The sequence below is a fragment of the Hemibagrus wyckioides genome, linkage group LG06 (genome assembly GCF_019097595.1).
Source record: "Hemibagrus wyckioides isolate EC202008001 linkage group LG06, SWU_Hwy_1.0, whole genome shotgun sequence".
Lineage (NCBI taxonomy): Eukaryota > Metazoa > Chordata > Actinopteri > Siluriformes > Bagridae > Hemibagrus > Hemibagrus wyckioides.
In genome coordinates, this window is record NC_080715.1 from 6,919,981 (window position 1) to 6,944,603 (window position 24,623).

At 36.0% G+C, this 24,623-nt stretch overlaps 1 protein-coding gene across 7 annotated transcripts in view; it reads right to left on the reverse strand.

The window, feature by feature from the left end:
* ttn.1 (titin, tandem duplicate 1) overlaps positions 1-24,623 on the reverse strand; it is a 137,078-nt gene that overhangs the window by 93,348 nt on the left and 19,107 nt on the right. For 2 of the 7 annotated variants that reach the window (XM_058391676.1, XM_058391674.1), the window contains exons 36-63: positions 23,511-23,999; positions 22,748-23,260; positions 22,397-22,438; positions 17,403-17,681; positions 15,502-15,768; positions 12,582-12,866; positions 10,298-10,588; positions 9,841-10,128; positions 9,006-9,116; positions 8,640-8,913; positions 8,300-8,483; positions 8,098-8,178; positions 7,739-8,006; positions 6,666-6,875; positions 6,502-6,579; positions 6,368-6,394; positions 6,203-6,259; positions 6,066-6,113; positions 5,631-5,690; positions 5,245-5,316; positions 5,062-5,139; positions 3,940-4,734; positions 3,587-3,679; positions 2,756-3,193; positions 2,445-2,531; positions 1,975-2,202; positions 1,372-1,575; positions 848-1,102 (exon numbers count right to left, since the gene is read on the reverse strand). In XM_058391676.1, coding sequence (XP_058247659.1) covers positions 848-1,102; positions 1,372-1,575; positions 1,975-2,202; positions 2,445-2,531; positions 2,756-3,193; positions 3,587-3,679; positions 3,940-4,734; positions 5,062-5,139; positions 5,245-5,316; positions 5,631-5,690; positions 6,066-6,113; positions 6,203-6,259; positions 6,368-6,394; positions 6,502-6,579; positions 6,666-6,875; positions 7,739-8,006; positions 8,098-8,178; positions 8,300-8,483; positions 8,640-8,913; positions 9,006-9,116; positions 9,841-10,128; positions 10,298-10,588; positions 12,582-12,866; positions 15,502-15,768; positions 17,403-17,681; positions 22,397-22,438; positions 22,748-23,260; positions 23,511-23,999 — 6,102 coding nt within the window. The remainder of the gene's footprint in view (positions 1-847; positions 1,103-1,371; positions 1,576-1,974; positions 2,203-2,444; positions 2,532-2,755; positions 3,194-3,586; positions 3,680-3,939; positions 4,735-5,061; positions 5,140-5,244; positions 5,317-5,630; positions 5,691-6,065; positions 6,114-6,202; positions 6,260-6,367; positions 6,395-6,501; positions 6,580-6,665; positions 6,876-7,738; positions 8,007-8,097; positions 8,179-8,299; positions 8,484-8,639; positions 8,914-9,005; positions 9,117-9,840; positions 10,129-10,297; positions 10,589-12,581; positions 12,867-15,501; positions 15,769-17,402; positions 17,682-22,396; positions 22,439-22,747; positions 23,261-23,510; positions 24,000-24,623) is intronic. The other 5 variants (XM_058391679.1, XM_058391678.1, XM_058391675.1 and 2 more) reach the window with 5 other exon arrangements.

The window sequence follows — 24,623 nt, forward strand, 5'->3', positions numbered from 1 at the left end:
ACGGCACATGTATACGTGTTTGTCAAAGTACCTATTTCAGACATTTTAAGCTCTTTCTTCATTTTAATGTTATTTTCTTTGGGTATTACTTTCATAGACACAGCTTCTTTTGTTGTCACCACTTTAGTAATAATTTCTGGCTTAGTTTGAGACACATCACTCTTGAACACCAAGTCTGGAAGCTTTTCAGCTTCTTTCAAAATACCAGAAGTCTTAGACATCTTCTTTGTTTCTGACTGCATCACTTGTGTAATTGGTTCAGCCTTAATTTCAGGGATCTTGTCCTTTGTTACTGTTTCTTGAGACAACAAAGTCTTTTTCCTTAGTGAATCCTCTGCTGTGAAAACTTGGTCAACCTTAGCCACCTTTTTTTCCACATAAACTTCCTGAGTCTCTTCAGGTTGACATGGAATGTCAGCAGCTTTGTATAAAAGTTCTTCACTTGAATCCACTTGCTCCACTTCGGTGATCTTAGTTTCAGCAGAACTGTCCACTGTGTGTAAAGTTTGTTCAACTCTATTTGGAGCTGTGTAGACTTTAAAGATGAAAGAAGTTGTAAGATTGTATAATGTGGCAAAAGAAGAGCATTTAAACACACAGAGACACACATGCATATGAAGAAAAATACAGCCCCATATGTGCACTTACTTTTCATTACATTTAAGCCATTAACATACTTAAATTAAGTATGTAAGTAATTGCCAAACTAAAACTTAATATGATAATATTTTACTTTCATCATTTATATTTATAACCAGATTTCCCAATCAAATTTTCATAGATAGTAATCTATCATACTGACTATTTAAACAAATCCTAAACAGACAGCCTTCCAGATCACACATACCTTGGGAAAGACCAGTCTCTTTCTGTTTTTGAGTTTTAGCCGCTGGCTTTTTCTCAGATGGCACTTCTGCAAGATTAACTTTAGGTACTTTCAGACAAGCCTCTTCAGGACGATACTGAATACTGTCAATTTTATATGAGGATTCTTTTGAAATCACTGCCTCCACCAATGAGATCTCTTCAGTTTTCTTAGACATCTCCGCTGTAAGGGGAGTCTTTGAAAACTCTTCTAAAACTTTCTTGGAAGGTGCAATATCTTTAAAGATACAAGATTGAAACTGTAATTGTACCATATGGCACTGAGCAAAACATTTAAAATTTCTAATTGAATTTATTAACATTTAGTTACTAATCTGTAACATGGTGTCTTTCTGTGCAATTGTGTGTATTGTACTAGATAAATTTGTGATGTAAATTGAATAGGTCTTAAACCGTTACAGATTGAGCTGCAAATTAAAACATGAAGATTTTTTAAAGAAAACTAAGGATTACAGAAGAAAAACCCTCAGGACCAACCAAGCATACCTCTGGCTGGGGCCAGTTCCGTCCTCTTTTGAGGTTTATCTGCAGGTATTTCTTCAAGAAGTGTTTCCTGAGTTGTAACTTCAGATGATTTCAACATACTGTATTCAGTCTTATAAGATTTGTTCTCAGTTTCATAAAAGATTTTCTTTGCCACTGTTTTCTTAGACAATTCCACTTGTTGACTTTCTGAAATATGTTGAGCTGCTAAGAGTATAAAGATGCAAAAAATGAGGATATCACCATGTTGAAATGGAAAGATTAATATTTAGTAACAGACTAAAAATACAAATAATATACTACTCCTCTATTAGTAGATTTTATCTTAATATTTCCTGTATAAACATTTATTGTAAATGTATAAACATTGGCTTTGGTGACTTTGTTTTTTTAATAGCCTTTTACTATATGTATATATATAAATTTTGCATCTGAGTACCCGTTCAGTTTCTCTACTGAAAATACTTTCATTTGGGTAATCTGTTATGATAACTGTTCTCCAACTAACCCAAGCTGACATTTTTTGTAAATGTACATTACTTGTTTAAGTATGTGTAAGAAAAAAATGATTGATTAGAAGAAACTACCAAGGCCTAGGAAGCATACCTTTGGAAGGAGCAACCTTTATTTCAGTTTGAGGTTTTCTCATCAGCTCACTCTCAATTGGTGCTTTAATTTCAGATTTAATTTGAACCCCCTTCAATGAAGTCTCCATAGGTTGATATGACATACTATCACTTTCATATGAGATTTCCTGTCGTGAAATCACTTCCTTTGTTACAGAAATTTCCTCTAATTTCTTAGATATTTCAATTGTTTCAACTTTTTTTGAAGCTGCAAATACATAAAACAAATTAAGATTCCACCATCTGCTGGTGTCAGAAGCATGTTTAAAAGGAGACATTAAGACATGAAGGCATTTGAACACTATACATGTAAAATGTGTTCTGTTGAAAAGATCAGTACCATTTCATATACTGATGTGAACACACAGTGTTAAAGACATAACACATAATCCAAGAAGTACTTTTGGATAAGATATTAAGGACAAACCCCCAAGATCAACCGATCATTACCTCTGGTAGGAGCCATTTCAATCTCCTTTTGAGGTTCAGGGACGGGTGCTTCCTCAGTTGGAACGTCTGGATATTTAAGTTCAACCACTTTGTAAAAGTAGAAATTGTATAAGAAAAAAAAAAGACAAACGCCTAACACAAGTTTTAAGACTAAAAATATCCAGAATAGATCATGATTTTTGTACTCAAGTCATGAAAGAATTTTTGAGGGTGTTTACTGGCAAACGCAAGTTTTATGCATAAAACGCATATTTGTTAATGGAAAAGTTCAATAAGAACACAAAACTGTGTTAAAGGTTTGGAAATTATACCTCTCTTTGGGGGAGACTTCTGTTTAGGAAGAGGTGCCTGTTCTTTCTCCTGGATAGGTTTTGCCAGAGGCAACTCTGGGTGACTTTGTGTTAGTCCTTGCTCTACTTTTGGAGCTTCTGGGAAAATAGCTTTTGGTCCTTCTTTAAATACTGTCACAGGGGTAGGTTCTGGCTCTTTAGCCAGTTGGACTTCTACCAGCTCTCTAGAGGCAGGTGTAATTTCAGGTATTTTAAACACATCTGTCTTTTGTACTTCATGTTTTCTTGCTGGTACAAGTGCAGGCTCTAGTTTTTTACTTGGCTCAGCCTTCAGTGTTGCAGAAAATTCCTGTTTAGGTTTTGTCATCCTTGGAGGTTCAGGGGCAACTGATGGTACAAGGTCTGATTTTTTATCTGGTTCTATTTTTGGTGTTTCTGTTGCCTGCACCACCTCATGAGCTTGGAAAGAAGATATTTTGGTTATACTTATACAGATAAAGGAGACAATGACACGTGTATAATACATCAAAGACTGGTAAGAGGTTAAGATTAAGAAATTAAACATTTGGACAAGCAACTTTGGTTGCTACAACACACAGACAATACACAAGTTCCCATTATAGTAAAAATAGCTGTCGTGTATATATATATATATATATATATATATATATATATATATATATATATATATATATATATATATACATACATATATATATATATATATATATATATATATGTATATATATGACAGCTATATATATATAAAAAGACATGACATAAAATAAAATACCACGAACCAAATGTACAGTTTCACTTGTAATTTCACAATTGTTTCCTTTTGACAGTTACCTTTTTGTGTAATGGCTGTTTTCTGAGGTAAAAGCTCTTCGTGTTTTGTAGTTAATTGTGGTACTGCTTCTGGCTTCTTGGGAGCATCTGGTTCTTTTAACAAACATTCAAATTAAGAAAATACTGACATAACATGAAAATACTTGAATGAATAAAGAAACCATACATAAAGGGACAAAAGCAATATTTGAAGACACACAATGTTTTTTTACACAAAGATAACAAACATATGATAAAAACGTACAATGAATATGACACATAAAAACATACAGGCAAACAGAATTGGACAGACAGAGATTAATTGACAGACAGACAGACAAGCACATTTTCTACAAAAGGCAGCTAAACAATACCTGTTATTAGCGTTGACTCAGGTTTCTTTGAAACTGAAATCTTAGGTTCTGACTTAGTTTCAGGTTTTAGTTCTGGCTTCGGTGTAGCTTTTGGCTCAGATTTAGGCTCTGACTTCTGTGTAGCTTTTGGTTCAGGTTTAGGCTCAGGTTTAGGTTCTGGCTTCTGTGTAGCTTTTGGTTCAGGTTTAGCCTCAAGTTTAGGCTCTGGCTTCTGTGTAGCTTTTGGTTCAGGTTTAAGCTCAGGTTTAGACTCAGGCTTCTGTGTAGTTTTTGGTTCAGATTTAAGCTCAGGTTTAGGTTCTGGCTTCTTTGTAGCTTTTGGTTCAGGTTTAGGCTCTCGCTTCTTTGTTGCTTCTGGTTCAGTTTTAGGCTCAGGTTTAGGCTCTGTCTTCTTTGTAGCTTTTGGTTCAGGTTTAGGCTCAGGTTTAGGCTCTGGCTTCTGTGTAGCTTTTGGTTCAGGTTTAGGCTCTCGCTTCTTTGTTGCTTCTGGTTCAGTTTTAGGCTCAGGTTTAGGCTCTGTCTTCTGTGTAGCTTTTGGTTCAGGTTTAGGCTCAGGTTTAGGCTCTGGCTTCTGTGTAGCTTTTGGTTCAGGTTTAGGCTCAGGTTTAGGCTCTGGCTTCTGTGTAGCTTTTGGTTCAGGTTTAGGCTCAGGTTTAGGCTCTGGCTTCTGTGTAGCTTTTGGTTCAGGTTTAAGCTCAGGTTTAGGCTCTGGCTTGGCTACAGCCACTGGTACCACTTTAGGTTCAGCTGGCAGTTTGGGCATAGGTGGCTCAGTTGCTGCAGGTTTTAGAACATCTTTAGATAAGACAGAGAACTGTTAGCATCTAAAAGATGGAACTAACAGACAACACAGACAGTTTCAAGAATATAGCCATAGTAAAGATTTGTGAAGAATGAAACAAAAACACAAATAACATTATACAATCCATAAAATCAACACATTCTACTTGTTAAAAGACACAAGAAAGTTTACATATTAACATGCAAAGAAGATATAGAAAAATTACAAGTAGAATTTTACATTTGCCTAATATGAACATTTCACATTTGAAGAATGTGCATCAGTGAAGAGTCTGCATGACAGCATATAAGGACAATGCTAAGGACAATTAAGTTGAATACCTTTGGGTGTAGGATGTTGTTTTGACTCAGGTACAGTTGTTACTGGTACTGTTTCCTCCACAGGCATGACTTCAGGTTCTAATAAATACAATAAAATTAAATGGAGAAATACATTCCTATTGGTTTTGCATTAAATTGCATCTATGATAATAAGGTTTAATCAGGATCATGGCATTCTCTTACCATTTTGAGGTTTTTCTTCAGTTGTTTGTACCACCATTTTGGGTACAATTTCTTCAATTGGCTTCTTCTCTCCTGAAAGAAAACAAATAAACATTGATATGACATAAATATGAGTACATTGCTTGCATTGCATAGTACAGTATTAATTAATGGCATGGCATTTAGGACATCATATGTGGGGTTTTGGATGACTACTGATGATGTATTAAATACAAAAAGAAGAGGATTAGTTAGTACAAGAGAGCAATAATTAACATACTGCTTATAATACACATAGATGATGAGGACAAACAAAAAAATATCAACAAAGGACAGACTTCACATGCATGGAGGAAGTAGCCTAACCATTAAGCTCTTAGTTAGTGACATGGTAGCCATTGGTATACCTTGAGTTGATGCAACTTCATGAATTATTCTTTCTTCTTGCACTGCCCAACTCTCATACTCTAACATACCAAATTGTAGTGTGCCAACAACACAAAGGGGTGGAAAAGAAGCAAGAATGAATGAATAAAAGAAAGAAATGAGCTTAGCTCTTTTAAAGTATATATAATTAAAAATCAAATATTTAGATTCTGTAACATAACTCTCCTTGAGCTAGTCACAGACAAAATAAATAACTAATATAGGAGACACATAAGAATATGTGATGATATGAATACATGTTGCCTTCTTGTTTGTAATTATTAGTTTAACACTCAGAAGAGAGATGATTTGTTGAAGAATGAGGGATGGAAATCTTATTAGGATGAGAATGGTTGAATATTAAAAAGAGGTTTAAAGGTGTTAAAGGTGAAGTACTGTAACATTAGAAATAGTACCTGTCACTTCAGTCTTTTCCTCATAATGATAATATTCTCTTGACTCATCTTTTGAATAGGAAAAATTTGAAAGACGTCATTATTAAATTAAATTGCATTGCTTCGAAAATGAGTTATGAAATGACTTAAAGTCCTACCTTTAAAACTAATCATAGATGAAACCTCAGGCACTTGTATTGATGTATCTGAGACATCTAAATGTATTGAAAATTTTTGTCTTATTTTATTGTTTAGATTGTATAATGTGGTACAGATTTGCAAAATTATTAAGCAACTCTGTCACTAAATATAAAAATACTCACCGTAAGAAATTGTTCCTAGATCAATGTCTGTGAAAGGATGTCATATATTGTTACTGGGAATCAGAGCCTACATCACTAAAGGTGATTAATAGTATGCTAAACACATTAACGCTATCCGAATATTTAATTACTACCTTTGCCTGAGAGGTACAGCTCAGCTGTACTTTTAGCTTCACCAATGGGCTCCAGTCGTGCAATCACTGAGTATACCCCTAAAACATGGTTAAAGAAGATAGTTGAGTTTAACTTATTTATTTAATATATACATTGAAACTAAATGCTGGTTATTTGTACACACCTTCATCATCAGATGTGACATTATGGATGATCATAAAATGACGTCGTCCCTCACATTGAAAGGCATATTTTGGACTCTCTTTAAGTTCCCATGAGTCTTTATACCATGTAACAACTGCATTGTCAAATGACAACTCACACTCGAAAGTTGCAGTCTGGCGTTCCTTCACCACAATGTTTTGAATGCGCTTAGTGAACTGTATTTGATCAGCTGGAAATAAGATGTGATTTGAATAATTAACTTATTATTGGAAAAAAAAAACCCAGAAGAACAAAACAAACAAACAAACAAACAAAAAAACTCTACATTCCTCCATCACTTTTTTTTAGCCACCAGATTTCATGCAATTCAAGAGTATTATGAAGACAAGAGAACATTTGGTATTTAAGAGATTAGTGTAGAAATCAAAATTTGTTTTGTAAAAAGACATATTTTTTGTGATTTAATGTTCACTTCATAAAGCCCTATTCACTGACATTAAAGTTATGGGTGCTGGTTGGAGGTTGGGAACACTGTTCACTGCATCATAAGATAAAAGTTTATTATTTAAATATTACTGTTCAGAATATTTACTAGGAATGTGGTGGTAACTGCTGTAAATTATGTTACACTGTTATATTGTTTCAATATCACCACCTTGGCCAGAAATATATACATTTTTAAAAGGAACCAGTAAATGTTTTGTCATAGAAAAGAATGTGCCTCTATGCCCAGTGAAGAAGAATTAACTAGTTAAAAATAAAGAACCCAAGAATATTGTGGACAACAGGCTGCCAGTGTAGTTGTGGGCATTATGTAATGATATTAGGAGAAGGGAACTGACTCCAGTCTTGTGCCAAAAAGTGTGTTCTTCCTTCAGTCCCATAATTTACTGGTGTCAGCAAAGTGAAGAAGTTAAGACTTTGTATGCAAATACTCAAGACTGAAATAAAAACAAAAAACTGATCATCTTATTGATCAGTGCATTACTGGCAGCTTTGCCTTCTTACCGAAATGGTTCTGCTTCTTATTTCTCTGTCTGTGTCTAAAGTTGCAAAACTGGTGTAACAACAAATAATGTTAAAAAGACTTACCTGTGACTGACAATGTAGCACTGGAGATGTGTGGACCACAGACAACACGGTAATTTCCCTGGTCACTTGTCTGGACATTCGTGATCTTCAACAAGTGGCGATCACCCACTATTTTAATGTCATATTTACTGCTGTTCTCAAGCTTCTTTGAGTCTTTGTACCAAGATAGTGTGATTTCTGGGTAGTTGATCTTAATTTCACATTCAAAGACAGCATCTGTGTTAACTTTAGTAGTCTGATCTTTGATGTCATTAAGCAGGTTAATGGGCTGTAAAAAGGAAATAAATACACATGGTCACATGCATCAATACATATCTCATTATATTAAGTTAGAACTGAATGCTGATAAATGATCTCACTTCAGTTTGTTCCATTCTTCTCTGCAAATCAGCCACAAGCCTAGCCAAATCCTCATCAGATTCTCTACTATGTTCATGTTCCTTAAAAATAAATAAATTACAAATACAATAAATACGATTACAAATTATTACTACACAGTAAACAAAATCTATACAATCAAAAAAAACGATCTTGTAACAGTAATGTAACAGAAAAAAATACCAGTCTTCCACTTTCTTCACTCTTCTCTTGCTTTAGCTGCTCAATGGCCTGAAGAAGACCACGATAGTCTGTGATACCGTACATGCGAGCGTATTTCTCATACTCTTTTGGATCTACATTTCTTAGCAGCTCAACAATGTCAATGTTTTTGTCCTCCTTTGGACTTTTCTGCTTTGATGGTGTCCTGAAAATAAGTGTTTAATTCATATAAGTATAATATTTACTTACTATATATAAATAGATATAATTTTTAAATGGAAATAGTCCGGTATATTTACAGGACATATATATATATATATATATATATATATATATGGAGGGAATAAAATCTTAAACTCACTTCTTCAATTTTACTGATTCGGGTGCAATCTCTTTCTTCTCATCAACAGTCAGATCAGTGCTGGATTCGATTTCTCCATGTTTGTTTGATGCTACACACCTGTACTGTCCAGTATCAGATTTGGTCACATCTCTGATTTCCAGCTTGGCATCTTGGCCCTTCTGCACAATGGCAACACGGCCACCATGAGTCATCTGCCTCCATTTGCCCTTCATCCATTTCACACTAGGAATGGGATCACCTCCAACCTTGGCGATAAAGGTTGCAGTGCCCTCTGTAAAGCAGAAAATGACATACCCCTAAAATAAAATATGCACTTAGTTCAAATTAGTAAAACAGTATGTTTCTGTGGAAATAACCACTTACTCTCTGTTATACGGACACGCTTAGGTTCATCAATGAAGAACAAGTTGTCCAGTTTCTGAGCAGGCTGAGGTGTTGAAGGTGCTGTTTGAGCTGCCACAGGAGCTGCTCCAGCTGATTGTTAAAGGACAGCAGCAATTTAAGTGCAAAGATAATAAATGGAAAAAGAGACTTAAATGCTAAGGAGACCCTTCATTAAACAACTGAGAAAATCTACCCGTGTTCTGTGTATGTATTTTTCAGAGGCCATATCGACTTTGGCCAACTGAGGTAGAAAATACTAATTGAAATAAAAGCCATGAAAACATTGATGTTTTTTGAAGAACAGTAAAGAAAAACTAGAAGGTGTGTGTAATCAGGTATGCGTGCAAATAAGACAACATGGTGTACCACAGAGTGAATTGGCCTATTTGTTTTATTTGTGACAGTAAATAAAAGTAAAGTGAAGTGTCTTGTTGGGAAAAAAATTATGGCACTTAAAGAAAAACATTCTAAATTTGCACAAAAAATTAAAGACAGGCAAAAAATTTCCCCATATTTAAAATTAATTTTACAAATCAAGATCTAAAGGTCTTCTTTTTCAGTTTCACAAAATCAGAAGGGGCTCAAATGCTGAGGTAGAAATAATGATTTAGGATGAAAGAATGTATTCTTCTACTTCTTATTATTCTTATAACTTATCTTTTTATTTTAAATGCCGCTTAAAAACATGCAGAGATATTGCAACATAGTCTATAATTTAAAAAAAGCTAATTTAAAAATATGTTGAAAAATAGTTATTAATTAAGAATGGGTGTAATGCATATTCATCATCCACATAATAAGACTCAAATTATACCTTTAATGGTGACCTTTGCCTTAGAGAAATCACTACCAGCATTGTTGGTTGCCTTGCACAGGTAGTCTCCTGCATCAGCTCTGGATGCCTTGCTAATTGTTAGTGTGGCAGTTCCATCCTCAAATGTGATCATGGAGTTGTCAGAGGAAACCACCTCTCTTCTGTCCTTCATCCATTGGATTGTCAGTGGATGAGAGCCACAAACATGGCAGCTAAGACTAAGCCTTTCACCCTCATTCACTGTAATAGGCTTAAGGGTAATATCAAAGGTTGGTGGCATTTGTTTTCCTTAAAAAAAGATGTTCATTTTTATGTTAGCATTTTTTTTGGAAGAGAAGTAATCAGACCAAATATTTAACAGAGTAAAGTTTCTCACTACAGCAAACCATGCAAAGAGGCCAAAACCCTAATTAAGATATAGAGAATCAACATAATAAGAAAACTAAACGTTCTGTACCTGTAATGTTCATCACCACAGTGTAGGAAGCAGTTCCAGCTTCATTAGAGGCACAGCAAGTATATGTGCCGCTATCTGATGTCTGTGATTTTTTAATACATAACACAGCCACATTGCCCTTAAAGGACATTTCACAGCTGTCAGAACTGAAAATTTGCTCGTTATCTTTGTACCAGCTAATAGATAGTGGCTGTGTTCCAGATACACGGCCCTCAAGTTTTACCAATGTACCCTCAGTCTCCTCAAAATGCTCTGGAGGCTTTTTAGTGAAGGTTGGTGGAATTTTCCGTTCTGAAATCAAAACAGTACACTTTATTAAACACTCAAGATACACAGAAGTGCATGCATTTCACAGATATTTGGGTGGCACATGAGTGTTTTCATATGTCATTATAAGCATATAAGCAATATACAGAGCAAAGTAACCTTATGCACCAAATATATAATTTTCCTCCTTGAAGGTATATGGAAATAAATTTTATTGGTAATATTTACAAATTACATGGCACTAGTTCTTAATGTAATATTTGTAAGTGAACATCCTCTTCACATATATTAACCATCATATATGGCATGAAATAATTCCAGAAAACACAGCATGAGATGTGTGATGCAGTCCAAGGCAAAGTGGAGTTACTGTTAAAGTTTTTTACTTTCCTATAACTGTCCATCTGGGAGTGTTTTATTCCTCTTGCACCACATTGATTTGCCAGCACTTGTTTATTTAGTAAATAATAAATATTTAAACAAAAATTAAATATAAATATGATTTACAAATATATTAAATATAAAAGTAAAGAATAATACGTGATATTTGCTACAGTTGCATTTCATGTCTTGTCCATGAAACAAGTTCCTGTTTAAAGCACTTAAAGCAGCAACAGTCATTCTCTCACTTTTTCTTTAAGACCGAAAATAAAAACTGCATTAAAAGATCACTAACAAATATCTTTATTCTAGCTTTACATTAATGCCATTTGGCAATTGCCCTTATCCAGAGCAACTTACATTTATCTTTTATACAACTAAGGGTTATGGGCCTTGCTCAAGGGCCCAAAAACAACAGCTTGGTGGACCTGAGAGTCAAGCTTGCAACCTTCTGATCATAAGTCCAACACGTTAGCCACTTCTCAGTAGCTTCCACAGATTATAAATTATATTAAACCACTCAGTCTTTTTGAGTAAAAGTCTATCAGCATGGCACATGGCACAGACACCAGATGGTTTTGCACTTAAATCAACTGTTATTCATGCTTCCCTCCACTTTGATAAATCCCTTGTTCTGGCTTTAGAAAAAAAAGCAGCCCTAAAGCATGCTGCTATTGCAACCATGCTCGCACCATGGGTACAGTGTTCTTTTGGCTGCTTTTTTTCTACCAAACATACCTTTTGTATTTGGACTCATCAGGCTGTAACACATTTTACTTTGGGGTGAGTTTGTATGCTTTTTTGTAAGAGTAAGGGTTTCTGTCTAGCCACCCTATCCCATTGCGCAGACATGTGAAGAATATAAGAGATTTTTGTCACATGCAGAGAGTAATCAAGTCTTGTCAGATATTCCTGCAGCTCCTTTAATGTTGCTGTAGGTGTCTTGGTAGCTTCCCTGGTAAGTTTTTTCAACCCAGTCACATGACTCCCATGATGACAAATAAATTGTCTTCTTGAGTAGTATTCCCAGTTTCACATTAGCACAATAAATTTTACATTAGCAAACCTACAAGTCACCTTAAATCGAAGCATATAGAATATTATACTACTGTGAAACTGCTATCACATAAGCATAAGAGATGTCAGTTCCATAGGAAAGAGAATTTTCTTAGGGTATCTTTAGTGCACTCATGTAGACTTTCCATTGTGTTGGAGTTTCCAACCGTTCTTGTGTTTTCTTTTTTAAGAGGCATCTATCTGTTTACTATCTTTGTACCACATAACAAATATTTTTGCAGTACAGTGAATTTAAACTCAAGCTTCAGTTTTTTGCTCATGGTGATGTTCATATCCTTAATCTTTTTTTCAAACCAGGCAGGTTCTGAGAGCCACACCATAGCATGCAAATTATTCTTATTATTCTTGAACTGGCATCCTCAATATTCTGAACAAGGTTTCATTTATGTTGAATCTTGACCATACAATCCATGAAAATCCTTGTTATCCAAAGGTACAATCCAGAAACGTTAATCAAATTATGCTTTTCCAAAGTAGATGACTAAACATGATGGTAGTGTGACCTGGTTGATAAAATATGATGCAGTAGAAAATAGAAGGAATCCAAAGTTATACGAACCTGTCTCTGTCGTCACACTGGCATGACAGGTGTCAGTTCCATAGGAATTTGAGACTTCACAAGAGTATTTTCCAGGAGTTTCTTTGTTACACTCGTGCAGGCACTCCAGGATACATGAATTTTCTGTCACTCTTGTGTTATATCTGTATGAGGCATACAGCTGCTTCCCATCTTTGTACCATGTTACAAACAACTTTGGAGCTCCAGTGAAAGTGCACTCAAGCTTCAGTTTACTTGCAATTGGGAAGACTGTGTCATTCAACCTCTTCAGGAAGCAAGGAGGTTCTAAGAGGGGTGGCAGAATCAATATTTTTGTGAAAACAGCAAGCACCAGCTGTAAAGGTTTCACACCATCCTCATCAACATGCCAGTAACTAAAGAGCAAATCATTCCTCACTGCTTTCCATGTGGAAAAAAATCCATGTGGAAGAGATATAACAACTTTCAAGCTTTTCAGAAAGCGTGCAGACCAAAAGACAAATGGAAAGAAGTTGATCCAAGCAGACCCACAAACAAGCACTAGAAAACCCGATACTAAGACACATGCTCCCTGTGGAGGTCGAAAAAAGACCTTTCATCACACTATAACACAACTCGTTGTATAGCAGCACAGACAAGAGCATCATTCCAGGCACCATGCTGTCCTACACTGCAATATCAACTTGCTGTCTCTGGAAGTTACATGATGACTGTGATAACTTTATTTTTTTTCTTAAATGCAGGCAAGCATCTTTCAGAGTGCAACTGTTTTAACTTGAGCATGGCAGATATCAGTTCCATATGCATTTTAAACTTCACAAGAGTATTTTCCAGAGGTTTCCTTGTTGGAACTATGCAGGCACTCCAAGATGCATGAGTTTGGTGTGACTTTGGTATTATATCTGTAAGAGGCATAGAGCTGCTTGCCATCCTTTTACCAAGTCACAAAATCTTTTGGTGCTCCAGTGAATGAACATTCAAGTTTTAAAAACTGGTTCATTGGTATATTAAGATCGGTTGGAACTTCTTCACAAAGCAGGCTGGTTCTGAGAGAGAAAGGATCACTTTCCTGGTGATTTGTGTTAGAAACTTAATAGCATATTAGTCAATACTGCAACATGAGGTGAAAAATAATAAAATGTCCAAAATCCTAAATAGTAAAAGAACACAACGAGAAGCATTCCTTTCAACATTTACAAACGGGTGATTGTGATAACTTTGGCATGGCAGATATCCTTTCCATAAGAGTTTAGAGAGAATAGTTTCCTGTGGTGTACTTTGTAAATTCATATAGGCATTCCAGGATGCAGGTGTTCTCTGCTACCTTTGTGTTATATCTGTACAAAGCATAGAGCTGTTTACCATCTTTGTACCATCTTTTAGCTTCTTCACAAATCAAGGGCTATCTGAGAAAAATACATTTTTATAACTTTTTGGTCTTAGAAAAAAAAAGTTCTTTTAAATTTACATACAAAAGAACTGCAGATACTGGGTGGAAAAAAGGACAGGATTGGTTATGAAGCAGTGTTAGTAGCATTCAGTATTCAGTATTCCCTGAATATCAGCAGGAAATTGATCCAGGGCCAAAATCCACAGTTTTTCTTCTTATCCCAAAAACGAAGAACTCAAATTGTGTACAAATTTGAGTAAGCTCTGTTTCTAGAGGACAAGTTACAATATATGAATATGTGAGTACAGTTGCTTCTGCATGCATGCTTGTCTGAAAATTTGGAGTAGTTTTCTTGGTCCATTCAGGAAGATATAACGAAAAGTAGTTATTTTGGTTTGAATTTTCAAATTCACTTCACTGGCCTACAGTATGCATCAAGATCCATCAGAATAATCCATCAAGATCTGAAACACTTTTTTTTTTCTTTCATCCAAATTGTATCTTAAACATATTTTCAGATGTATTACAAATTCTTCTTGGTCATTTCTGTGTCTTCTATATTCTTCAAAAGCACTCAGTTACATGTGTTGGCAGTTGTCTGTGAATAGGCAAAACAAGAAAGAAAAAATTCTCAATTTAAGGCAAAGAATAATGCTCAGACATTGAGCATATGTGTAGTTTATTGTGCTTCTCAGATCACAGAGAGGTTCCTGGCCGTGAAAGGTTTGCCGTGTCCAAAGATTTTGGGTATGCCACCAGCAAGAAAACTTTACTTCAGTTGTAACTTAAACAACACAGAACAAGTAGACATTCAATTTATCTACATTTGAAGTTGACACACTGACAGACAACTGATATACAGCTTCAAATCAGTGATGAAAACCCAAATTCACATGGTCTGCAAATAGTCTATGCAGAATCCACGTAGGATCATTGCATGACCAAATAAAGACTTCCAAGATAGTCCATTCAAGCTGACTTGATCAAGTATTGATTGCCTGAGATTTTTCTGGTCCATTGTCATGGTGCAGTTGGCTGTTCCAATAGCTCCAGCAGTGTTCTTAGCTGCCAAGTATAAACCATCTTCATATCTTCATGGTGTACATCTTATTTCAAGAATTATAGAAGATGTCACTGAGCAATAAATAATGATTTTTTCTTTTGGTCATCCCCTTATGTATGTTGCTGGACTGTTTAGCAAAGATTAATGGTTTCCACTGTGTTATGCGTGAATAATCCCATTTCCTCATTGTTCCCATTTTCTGGAGACCCCTATCAAGAATGAAACTTGGAATTGCACTGAAACCTTCCGCCTGGTGCTGCAGTCAATTAGTGCTAATCAGCAATCAGAAACATTTTGATATTGCAGGTTCATCACACCATTAATGCTTGCTGCTTGAGTTGATCATGCCAACATCTGAAATTCTTAAATTGCCAAATGCTTGTTAGTAGATTATGGGTTGAAATAATGGCCTGCGCTGCAAGTTAGTTACAAGACATTGGTTAGTGCAAAAAAAACAGCATAGGCTGCTCTTTCTCTGACATACGAACCTCTAGAACCAGAAACTGAATGTGAAGACATCTTTTCGACTGTATTTGATAAGCAATACTGGTATTCCTCAACATCTGATCTTTCCAAAGAATGCAACTTCAAACGTGTAACTGAATCTTGAAAAACAAGCTCATGTTTTTTGTCCAAAGGAAGTGGTTTAATGTTATTAAACCAGTTAACTCCAAATGGGGTAGTACCAATAACCTCACAATGAAACACAGCAGTTGATCCCTTTTCTACATCCAGCATTTGAAGGGAGGGAGGTTCTGAGGATCAAAATGAAAAATATCTCATCATGATAATGTTAAATGTTAATGTCTTCTAGTCATTGTATTAATCTTATAGGACGTAATAGAGAGTTGGGTATTGAAGTTGGTGATGCAAATTCTGCAACACCTTTCTGCAAGTCTGACACAGATTATGCAAATGACAGCCCAGATGCTAAATTTCATCATGATATATTGTGGATACATTAAACTGTCAGACAATTTGCTGCTCATCTCTTAAGCTAACATCAAACAAAAACATGTCAGAATTATGAGTAACTTAGACAGGCCTAACTCTCAAAACACAGGCAATCCAGCAAACTTCTTTGAGAAGTTTTTATGTATACAGTTACACCTGAAGCTTACATACAGATATGTACAATTTCAGTATTTAATCCTCACTCTGTGCACATACCTCAACTCTAAGTATGGCCAGTATTTGCCCTTATTTATCTAGTAACAAGCAAAGTCTTTCTGTAGCCTCAGTAGTGCAACTCAATACTGCAATAATATTGCCGTTTGCTTATCCACTGTCTGAAACGAACAAAGAATATAACATTCAAAGACACTAGACAACCTTTAATTTTTATTTTTTTAGCAAGAATGCTGGTATCTATCTATACCAGCATTCTATATCTATCTATCTCAACAACTCATTAAGCAGTGATGATGATCTAACAGAATTTGAATGCTATAATGATATTCCAGATAAACAAAATTATATGAAGTTTGAAAACCTGAGTGTATACCTGGCCTTATATAACCAATATCAATATCTATCAACAAATCACAATATACACAAAGATACACAATGTACATATACATATACAGTACATATGTACAGACTGACAAAAATGCAGAATACAAGGAGTTTGACAAGTATTTACCTTGCCACAAATGTGTATTTCAATTGTTAGGCTTAACTGAAACATATGAAGGGACACTCTTGATATCTACTCTATACACAGTTTTTGGCTAAATGCCTTTATAATCCTCAAGACTATACATTTTCTTACCTTCTCTTGGCCAAATGATATTAATGTTGGTTGTATTATACAGTACACACTGTGGGATATTCACAGTTTAACAAGGTTTTATAATATAGCTTTATCTACAAGAGTAACATCTACATTGATAGAAGAGGTACCAAGGGTAGTTCATTTAAATTCAGCACTGTTAATTTAAAAAATCCTCAAAAGACACTTATTACATGTCCTGAAGACATACAAAGATTGTTTTTTTTCTTTTGCACAAAAAGGTAAGTGGAAAGAGTGTGATAAAAAATAATAAGATAATATAAAATACATATTGTCCTTCCAGAGTTATAATCAAGACACACCAGATTTTATATTCATAGACAAGACAAATCTGGAGTCATCAGAAAAGTTACCGTCTATTGTTTATGTTGTTTATCAAAAGTGTCTCAACTAGCCCACCATTAGAAGATAAATGTGTTATTCAGAACAACTGAACAGCCAGATTGCTGCTAAAAAAAACTGTTAAATGTAACCTTTACTAAACGTACACCATGAAGAATATTTACCATAATGGATATTAAGCAATTGAGTCCTGATTATCATCATTCATTCCACAGGGCAAGCAAAGCTTTAAATTATATAAACCAATTAACTTACCAGTGATGTTCAGGTTAGCAGAGCAGCTATCAGTACCATGTTTGTTGGAAGCACAGCAGGTATATTCCCCACCATCTGCCATGGTTGAGTTCAGTAGCTCCAGACATGATCTGGTATGGTGGTTGATGATCCTGTACTTCTCACTTTGTCTAAGTTCAGAATTAGACTTGAACCATTTGAAGATCACGTTTGGAGCATCTTCTACTTCGCATTCGAAACTCGCAGCACTGCCAACTTTGATTTCAAGGTTTTGGATTGTTTTCTTGAATACTGGTGGCACTGAATTATGTGAAACAAAGAAAAGAAAATATGAGTAAAATATCTGACAAATTTTATATAGAGACTGTGTTCAGCTGGGTAAAGCATGGATAGGATGGAAAGAGAAGAAGTCCTCAAGTGACTGTGAAAAAGAAATGCCATGAATATTAAAGATGTGAAATGAAAAGAAACATTGTGATGAAGCCATTTTACATGGGTAGTGAATGAAGTCATTAGTTGAAGATGTGTGGTCGATATGGCAAAAATATAATATAATTAGAATTGAATCATTTTAAATATTTTATGTTGTACAATACATAACACAACATAGTGTATAAGGAAGGTAAAACAAATTTGCAAAAAATTCATATTTAATTATGATACCACTGGTTGATAATAGGCTCTTTTTTTGACCACTGATTGACCATCAATCAGTGGTCAATATTCAGGAAGTATGCATTGTACTGAACCGATATACTGCCATATCGTTCACTTCTGGTATCAACATAGGAACCATGACAGTCCATGTGAAAGTTAATTAATTATAAATTAAAAAAGTGTGAAATTATGACAGTTTTCACACATGATGAAAATCCCTAAGGAAACAAATATAAATAAAATGTGGTGGAAAGTTGATGGTGGAAGGTGAAACAAATTAAATTAGAACATGTGGGTGACGTTGATGCCTAGCGTTTTAGTTTCTACACCCAAAATGAAAACTGTTAAGGATTAGATGACTCATTGTGACAAATACAACTCCATAATCAAACCTCTTGAAAGAATCGTGAGTCTTGATGATGTTGAGGCCTTGCCACCTTCACTCAATGCCTCACATGTGTATTCTCCTTCATGTTTCTCCTTTGTAACTTTGTTGATTACTAAGATATATGCATCATTGTGTTTAGAGCATTTGAACTCTTTGCCAGATTTGATCAATTTGCCATTGAAAAACCAGCTAACTTGGCTCACATTTTTGATACGGACAGTAAATGTAACCACAGAATTCTCCAAAACAGCAATATCTTCTAATGGTAATTCAAAAGCAATCCTCTTGGCCAAGCCCTCTTTTGATGTTCTTTTTAGTGTTATGTCCTCATTCAAAAATTCTACCCTTTTCTGTTTCTCAATAAGGACATCGGTAGACTTTTCCCCTTCAAATGTTACCCCTGGTAGGTTAGTAGAGAGAATTTCCAAACCTTGCTCTTCTTGAAATGACACAGATTCAGTATCTTGTGCTCTAGATTGAATTGATTCTAAAATATCAGATCTTGCTTCAACAGCCAGCTGAATCACTTGATGTTTTGACTCTTGTACAATAATTTGTTCCTGGTCAGTTATATGCTGGAAAGATTCTTTGGGTTCAGTCTTCAAAGCAGCAGACTGACCCCTTGTAGATGCAAACACTTCCACATTTTCAGTTAACTGCACAGACTCTACCACTGGTGAGAGCATCTCTTTTGAGGTAGATGTTCCAAGCTGAACCTGCTGAGGTCTAAAGACTGGCATCATCTCAGGCTGTTCAGAAGTAAAGACCTGGTGTTCTTGATAAATTATAGAGTTTAAGGCACACTGAAGTTCACTCCTAAAATGAGCTATTTGAGGATATTCACCATCAAAAGCAATTGTTATTTCCATTGGAGTAGATGTGGTTATAATAAGATATGAGAACATTGCATACTTTGGTTCCTTATGCACCTTAACCTCCTTAACATCTACAACCTGTAAACTACCTACAACATCTGCGAGGATTAATGGCTGATCACAAGCCACAGCACACTCTAATGCATTTTTTAATTGACGTTTGATGTCCAAGCTGTGTGGTTTGGGTGCAGGAATCACAAATTTGAGTTCCTTGGGAAGTGCTTTGCTTTCTTGAGACTCTGTCACTAGAAGAGGTTCTGAAGGCTCTGTGAGAATATTTGTTGTTGTTGTCTCTGATTTGTTAAAATCCTTACATATTTCCCCTGTCAAAGTTTGCTTCTCATCAATTAATATCGACCTCTTCACAAATTGTCCCTCTTGGATATGAACAGCATAATCCTGCTCAGCATCCTCAAGAGTGGCACAGCTTTCAGTGGATATGGCCTGTTCCTCAATATGCACAGACTGAATGGATAGTTTAGGTTCTAAGTCTACCTTGCATGTAATCGTCTCTGTTGCCTGTACACTATCTGTGTGTCCTTCCTCTATTGCGTATTTGTCTGACACTGACATCGCATGCATAATATTCCAGTAATCCTCCTTTTGTACAAGTGCATGATGCTCTTTATCACAACTAGCCAAAGGGCTTTCCTTTGGGAGCTGGCTAGGTTCTGAGACCACATGTAGAATATTCAAAGGTTTGGGTTCTTTTCGGTGTTCAGGTTTCACCCCTTTTACAGAAACATCAAGATCTGTGGTGGACTCTGCTGTCAGCTTTAACTTCTCCTCAATAGTAAGTGCATATTTTTGGTCTTTTTCTTGTCTTTGCAATGCTTTCTGATGATCTGTTTTTTCTACTGAAATGAACCCTTCCTTGTATAAAGTAGCCTCTGTCTGCATAGACTGAAGATATATCTTGGCTGGAGCCTCTGTCTTTGGTTTTATACAATCAGCTGTCATTTCAGAAGAAATATCTGATAAATGCTCACAACGAACAGCTGTCTGATCATCCACAGACATTATTTGTAAAAGTGTTGAGCTTTTCCTGGCATCAGCTTGCTCAGTTCTTGGTTTCTCACTAGTAAATATACCTTGAGATGGAAGAGTAACTTGATCACAGATTACCTGTAAATGAAGCACCTGGCTCCCTTCTTTCTGGAAGTGTACTGAAATAGCACTATCTAGATCTGGAATTGCTGCTGTTTTGTCAGCACGAAGTTTATGCTTTTCCTCAGCAATTAAGGCTGATTTCAACATTTGGTCTTTCAACAACTGAGCAACCTCCTCAGCTGGTTTGTCCATTTCTAAATTACTTTCTTTTGAAAAAGTGTGCGTTGTTTCACTTACAGATGTCAGTATTGGTTCAGGTTTCTCCTTTCCAATTAAAGATTCTGTGGTTTCCGAGGATGGTAACGTAGAAGAATGAGCCCCTGTAACTTGCAGATTGTCTGTAGATATTGCAGAATACAATAACTTAACCCCTTCAGTGACTGTAAAAGTTTTCTCCTCTTCAGGGAAAGGAATATTTTTGTATTCTTCATTTAAGATGGCGAGTTTTGTCTCGACTTGATGGCTATTGAAGCCATGCTTTGGTTCTGGAATAGCATGTGTGCTTTCTCCTTCTAAGCAAGTTATAGGGTCAGCCTTCACAATTGTAAGAGGGGTTACACTTTGAGAAATTGCAGACATCACCCTTGAGGGCTGTTCCTCAGTGAGCTCAAGCTCTATAACCTCTGGACTTTTGATACGATCAGAATGCTGTTCTGTGAAGCCTTGACTTTCTTGAACAGCAGAGGTCATTGCAGCCATGTGGAGCTGTTTCTGAGGTGCCACAGCTACTCTCTCTTGCATTTCAAGAGACTGCAGAACTGGAGCTTGATGGGTTGCCAGCTCTCTGTGTACAGTTGCAGATGAAACATCTAACTTAGAAAGAGTATCTACTTGTTCACGTGATACTACCTGTCTATCTTCAGTATAAATCATCTGGTGTCCTTCCTGCAGACTAGCTCTGGTATGTCCAGAATGACTTACACTGTACAAACAAGACTCAGTGGCATGTTCATATGTGGACACTTTGTAGGTTTTTTGCTTAATTGAAGAAACCTGTTCTTGATGTTGGGATGTTGAAACAGTATCAAGGAAGACAATTAGTTCTGCATTGCAAAACACTTCTCCCAGTGGGTTAGATGCCCTACATGAGTAGAGACCACCATCACTTTGCTCAATTTCCATTATCTTAATACAGCCAGACCCATCTACATTACTGACAATAATACAATAATTACTAGGTTGAATACGATGGGTGCCTCTGAACCACTGAATTTCAGGTAATGGAGAACCTGTAACTTTGTATTCAAAAATAGCCTGGCCTCCAACTGTGCACTGCACAGACTCAATTTCTTTTGTAAAATATGGAGGTTGACAGATGGTCTGTTCTACTTTTTTTGTGTCTTTTACTTTAACATGAAGATAGGACGCACATGTTGATTTGCCAAACCTGTTGCTTGCAGAACAACTATACTCTCCCTCTAATTCCTTTTTAACATTGCTTATAACCAGAGTATATTCTTCATTCTCTTGCACAAATGTATAAATAGATGAGGTGGTTATTACTTGACCATTGTGGTACCACTGAACAACAGGTTTTGGAAATCCAGCTACAACTGCAGTAAATTTAGCTGTGTTTCCCACAGTTACAATTGCTGGGGAGAGTTTGGTTACAAAAACTGGCTTTTCTATTTTTTTCTCTAATGTTTCTGAATATAATTTAGATTCTGGCACAAGTTCAAATGTTTTGATTGTGGTGTAAGAGTCCTCTTCTGTACACACAGCCATGCTAGAAAGATCTGTGCACAAAACGTACATTTTATATCAGAATATTTTACAGAAGAACCAATTTATGTTATAGGTAATTGTTAGTCATTTGCAAACAGAATGTGCTTTGTGGATACATATATAAAATCAAAGCTATTTTGTGCAAGTACATCACCAAGAATACTGTATATACCTTCGCAATATAATAGGCATTTTACTAGTATGTTGTCATTACTACTAACCATAAGACAAAGAAGAAGATATTTGATAACTTAGTTTACCTTTGACTTCTTCCACATGCACAGGTTCCTCCACACTTGGCACTGTGAAATAAAAAAAAATAAAAAATTAGAGTCTGGAAAAAAAAAAGTTAGAGTCTGGAAAGTAAAGTCATGTGATTCCAGGGTAAAAATTGCAGTTCATTAAACTGTATATACACCTTCCTTGAAGGACACCCTTGTAGGATGTCCAGCACAGACATTTCTCTACACATTCTTTTGTGCTGCAATGTTTTGAGATAAGATATATATATATATGTATGTATTACCTATTTAGAACAAGAGTAAGAATAATATTTCCTATAGAAGTATATCCAGAAAGAATTATAAGAAGCAAAGCATGCAAGTGCCAACCTGTCTTCACACTGAGTTGGGTGCTGCACTCATTGTCTCCTGCAGCATTGATTATTTTGCATGTGTAAGTGCCTCCTTGCCTGGGACCAATATTCATTACATTTAAGCAGCACAAGGGTCCATCATGCTTCAGTGAGTATGAGCGTGACTCTTCAACCATCAACTGGTTGTGTAGCCAGATCACATATGGAGAGGGGATTCCTTTTATTATACAATAAAGAGAGATATTGTCTTGCTGCTGTGCAATGGTTTCTTGGGGTAGTTTCATAAGAAACTCTGGCTGAATCGTTTCATATAAAACATGATCCACCAAGGGTACCACGTCAGGGTAGTACTGTTTGCTTATCTGCCAGCTTGCTCTCAGGGAAGAGGTATTTAATGGTCCAATGCTCTGGATGTACTCCTGTTTTTCTTTCTCAGATATCTTTGTACTGGATTCACTTTCACTTTTGGAAGATTTACTGACAGAGTCAGAAGGGATGGGGGTTTCTGCTTTTGTGTCTACTTCTTTAGCTGAGTGAGAATAAAGTTATGGAAAAGTATTAGGGATTATTTATCAGTAAGAGGAAATTTTAAAATTGCTTAATAAATGTTAGTTTGATTATAGAATGATGTTAGGCTAAGCTTGTCAATGATTAGACTATTTACAGGATTATCCAATATATTAAAATGTCAATGATAATGCAGGTTTAAAATTAAACACAAGCATTACGCAGAATAGGATGAAATGGACATCAAAGATAAAATAAAAATCTGTAAGCACCTTCTACCGTGAGCCGTGCAGTTGTTCGATTCTCGCCATTTTCATTTTTAACAGTACAGCCATAACTTCCTTCATCTGCGAGTTGCACATTGAGTATGATAAGAGACAAGACCCCTCCATGATCCATACATTGTACTCTCTCTGTATTTGTGAGCGTCCTTCCATTATGGTCCCATACAATTTCAGTAAGAGGCTCCCCAGTGAAAGAGCAGTTGAATTGAGCCATGTCACCCAGGCTGACTATGAGATCATTCATTTTTAAAGTTAAAGCAGGTTTGCTAGCGTAATCTCCCACTGAAGACATGTGTTGTTGGACCGTGATGCTTTTGCTCACAGATGTTGAGTATGTTTCCACAGTGGACACCATTTCAAATGTTTGAACAGTGGAAGAAGAATGAGTCTCAGTCAAGGTGTGAGAAGTGATCCCCTCCAAAAGAGATACTTCATTGCTTGATGCACTTTGCCTACTTATGGTTTTCACACTGTGATCTGAGCAATAAAAAATAAGATGAAACAATCATGTCAGTCTTTTATGTTATATTCTTGATTCTGAAGAGTTCATTAGAACAGTCTGAGGTTGGTAGAGTCGAAAAGGTGCTGTGTTGCAGTCTGTGTACCATCTGGAGGGCCAAGTCTAGCACAGTGTGGTGACTTTCCTGCCCACCAATACAAATAATTAATAAATAATTACTTAAGAGCAGGTAAATTACCTAAGGCTACATTCCCATTACAGGTTTTAGGTGGCACTAATCTGATGCGTTGCCAAAATCAGATTTGAGCCACTTTCATATGTGACCCTAGATAGGATACATATGTGATATGTGGCCATGCGAATGCATTGCAGCAGAAGTAAGAGCAAAAACTGTTGCTAATCTGTTGATGGTAGTCATTGACACTAAGCCACTACTGTGAGACACACATCTATATATTCCTGCAACACTCACCATTGATTAATTAAATAAAGATTGTGGTGGTATCCAAGACCAGCCAGGCCTCTTTTTACTACTGGAGATGAAGATGTTGAAAAAGCAGTGCATTTATGGTAGTAAGAGTTATAAGAGTTTGCCATAAGACAGTCCCCAGGTATCAGCAAGACATTCAGTGCAAGATGAT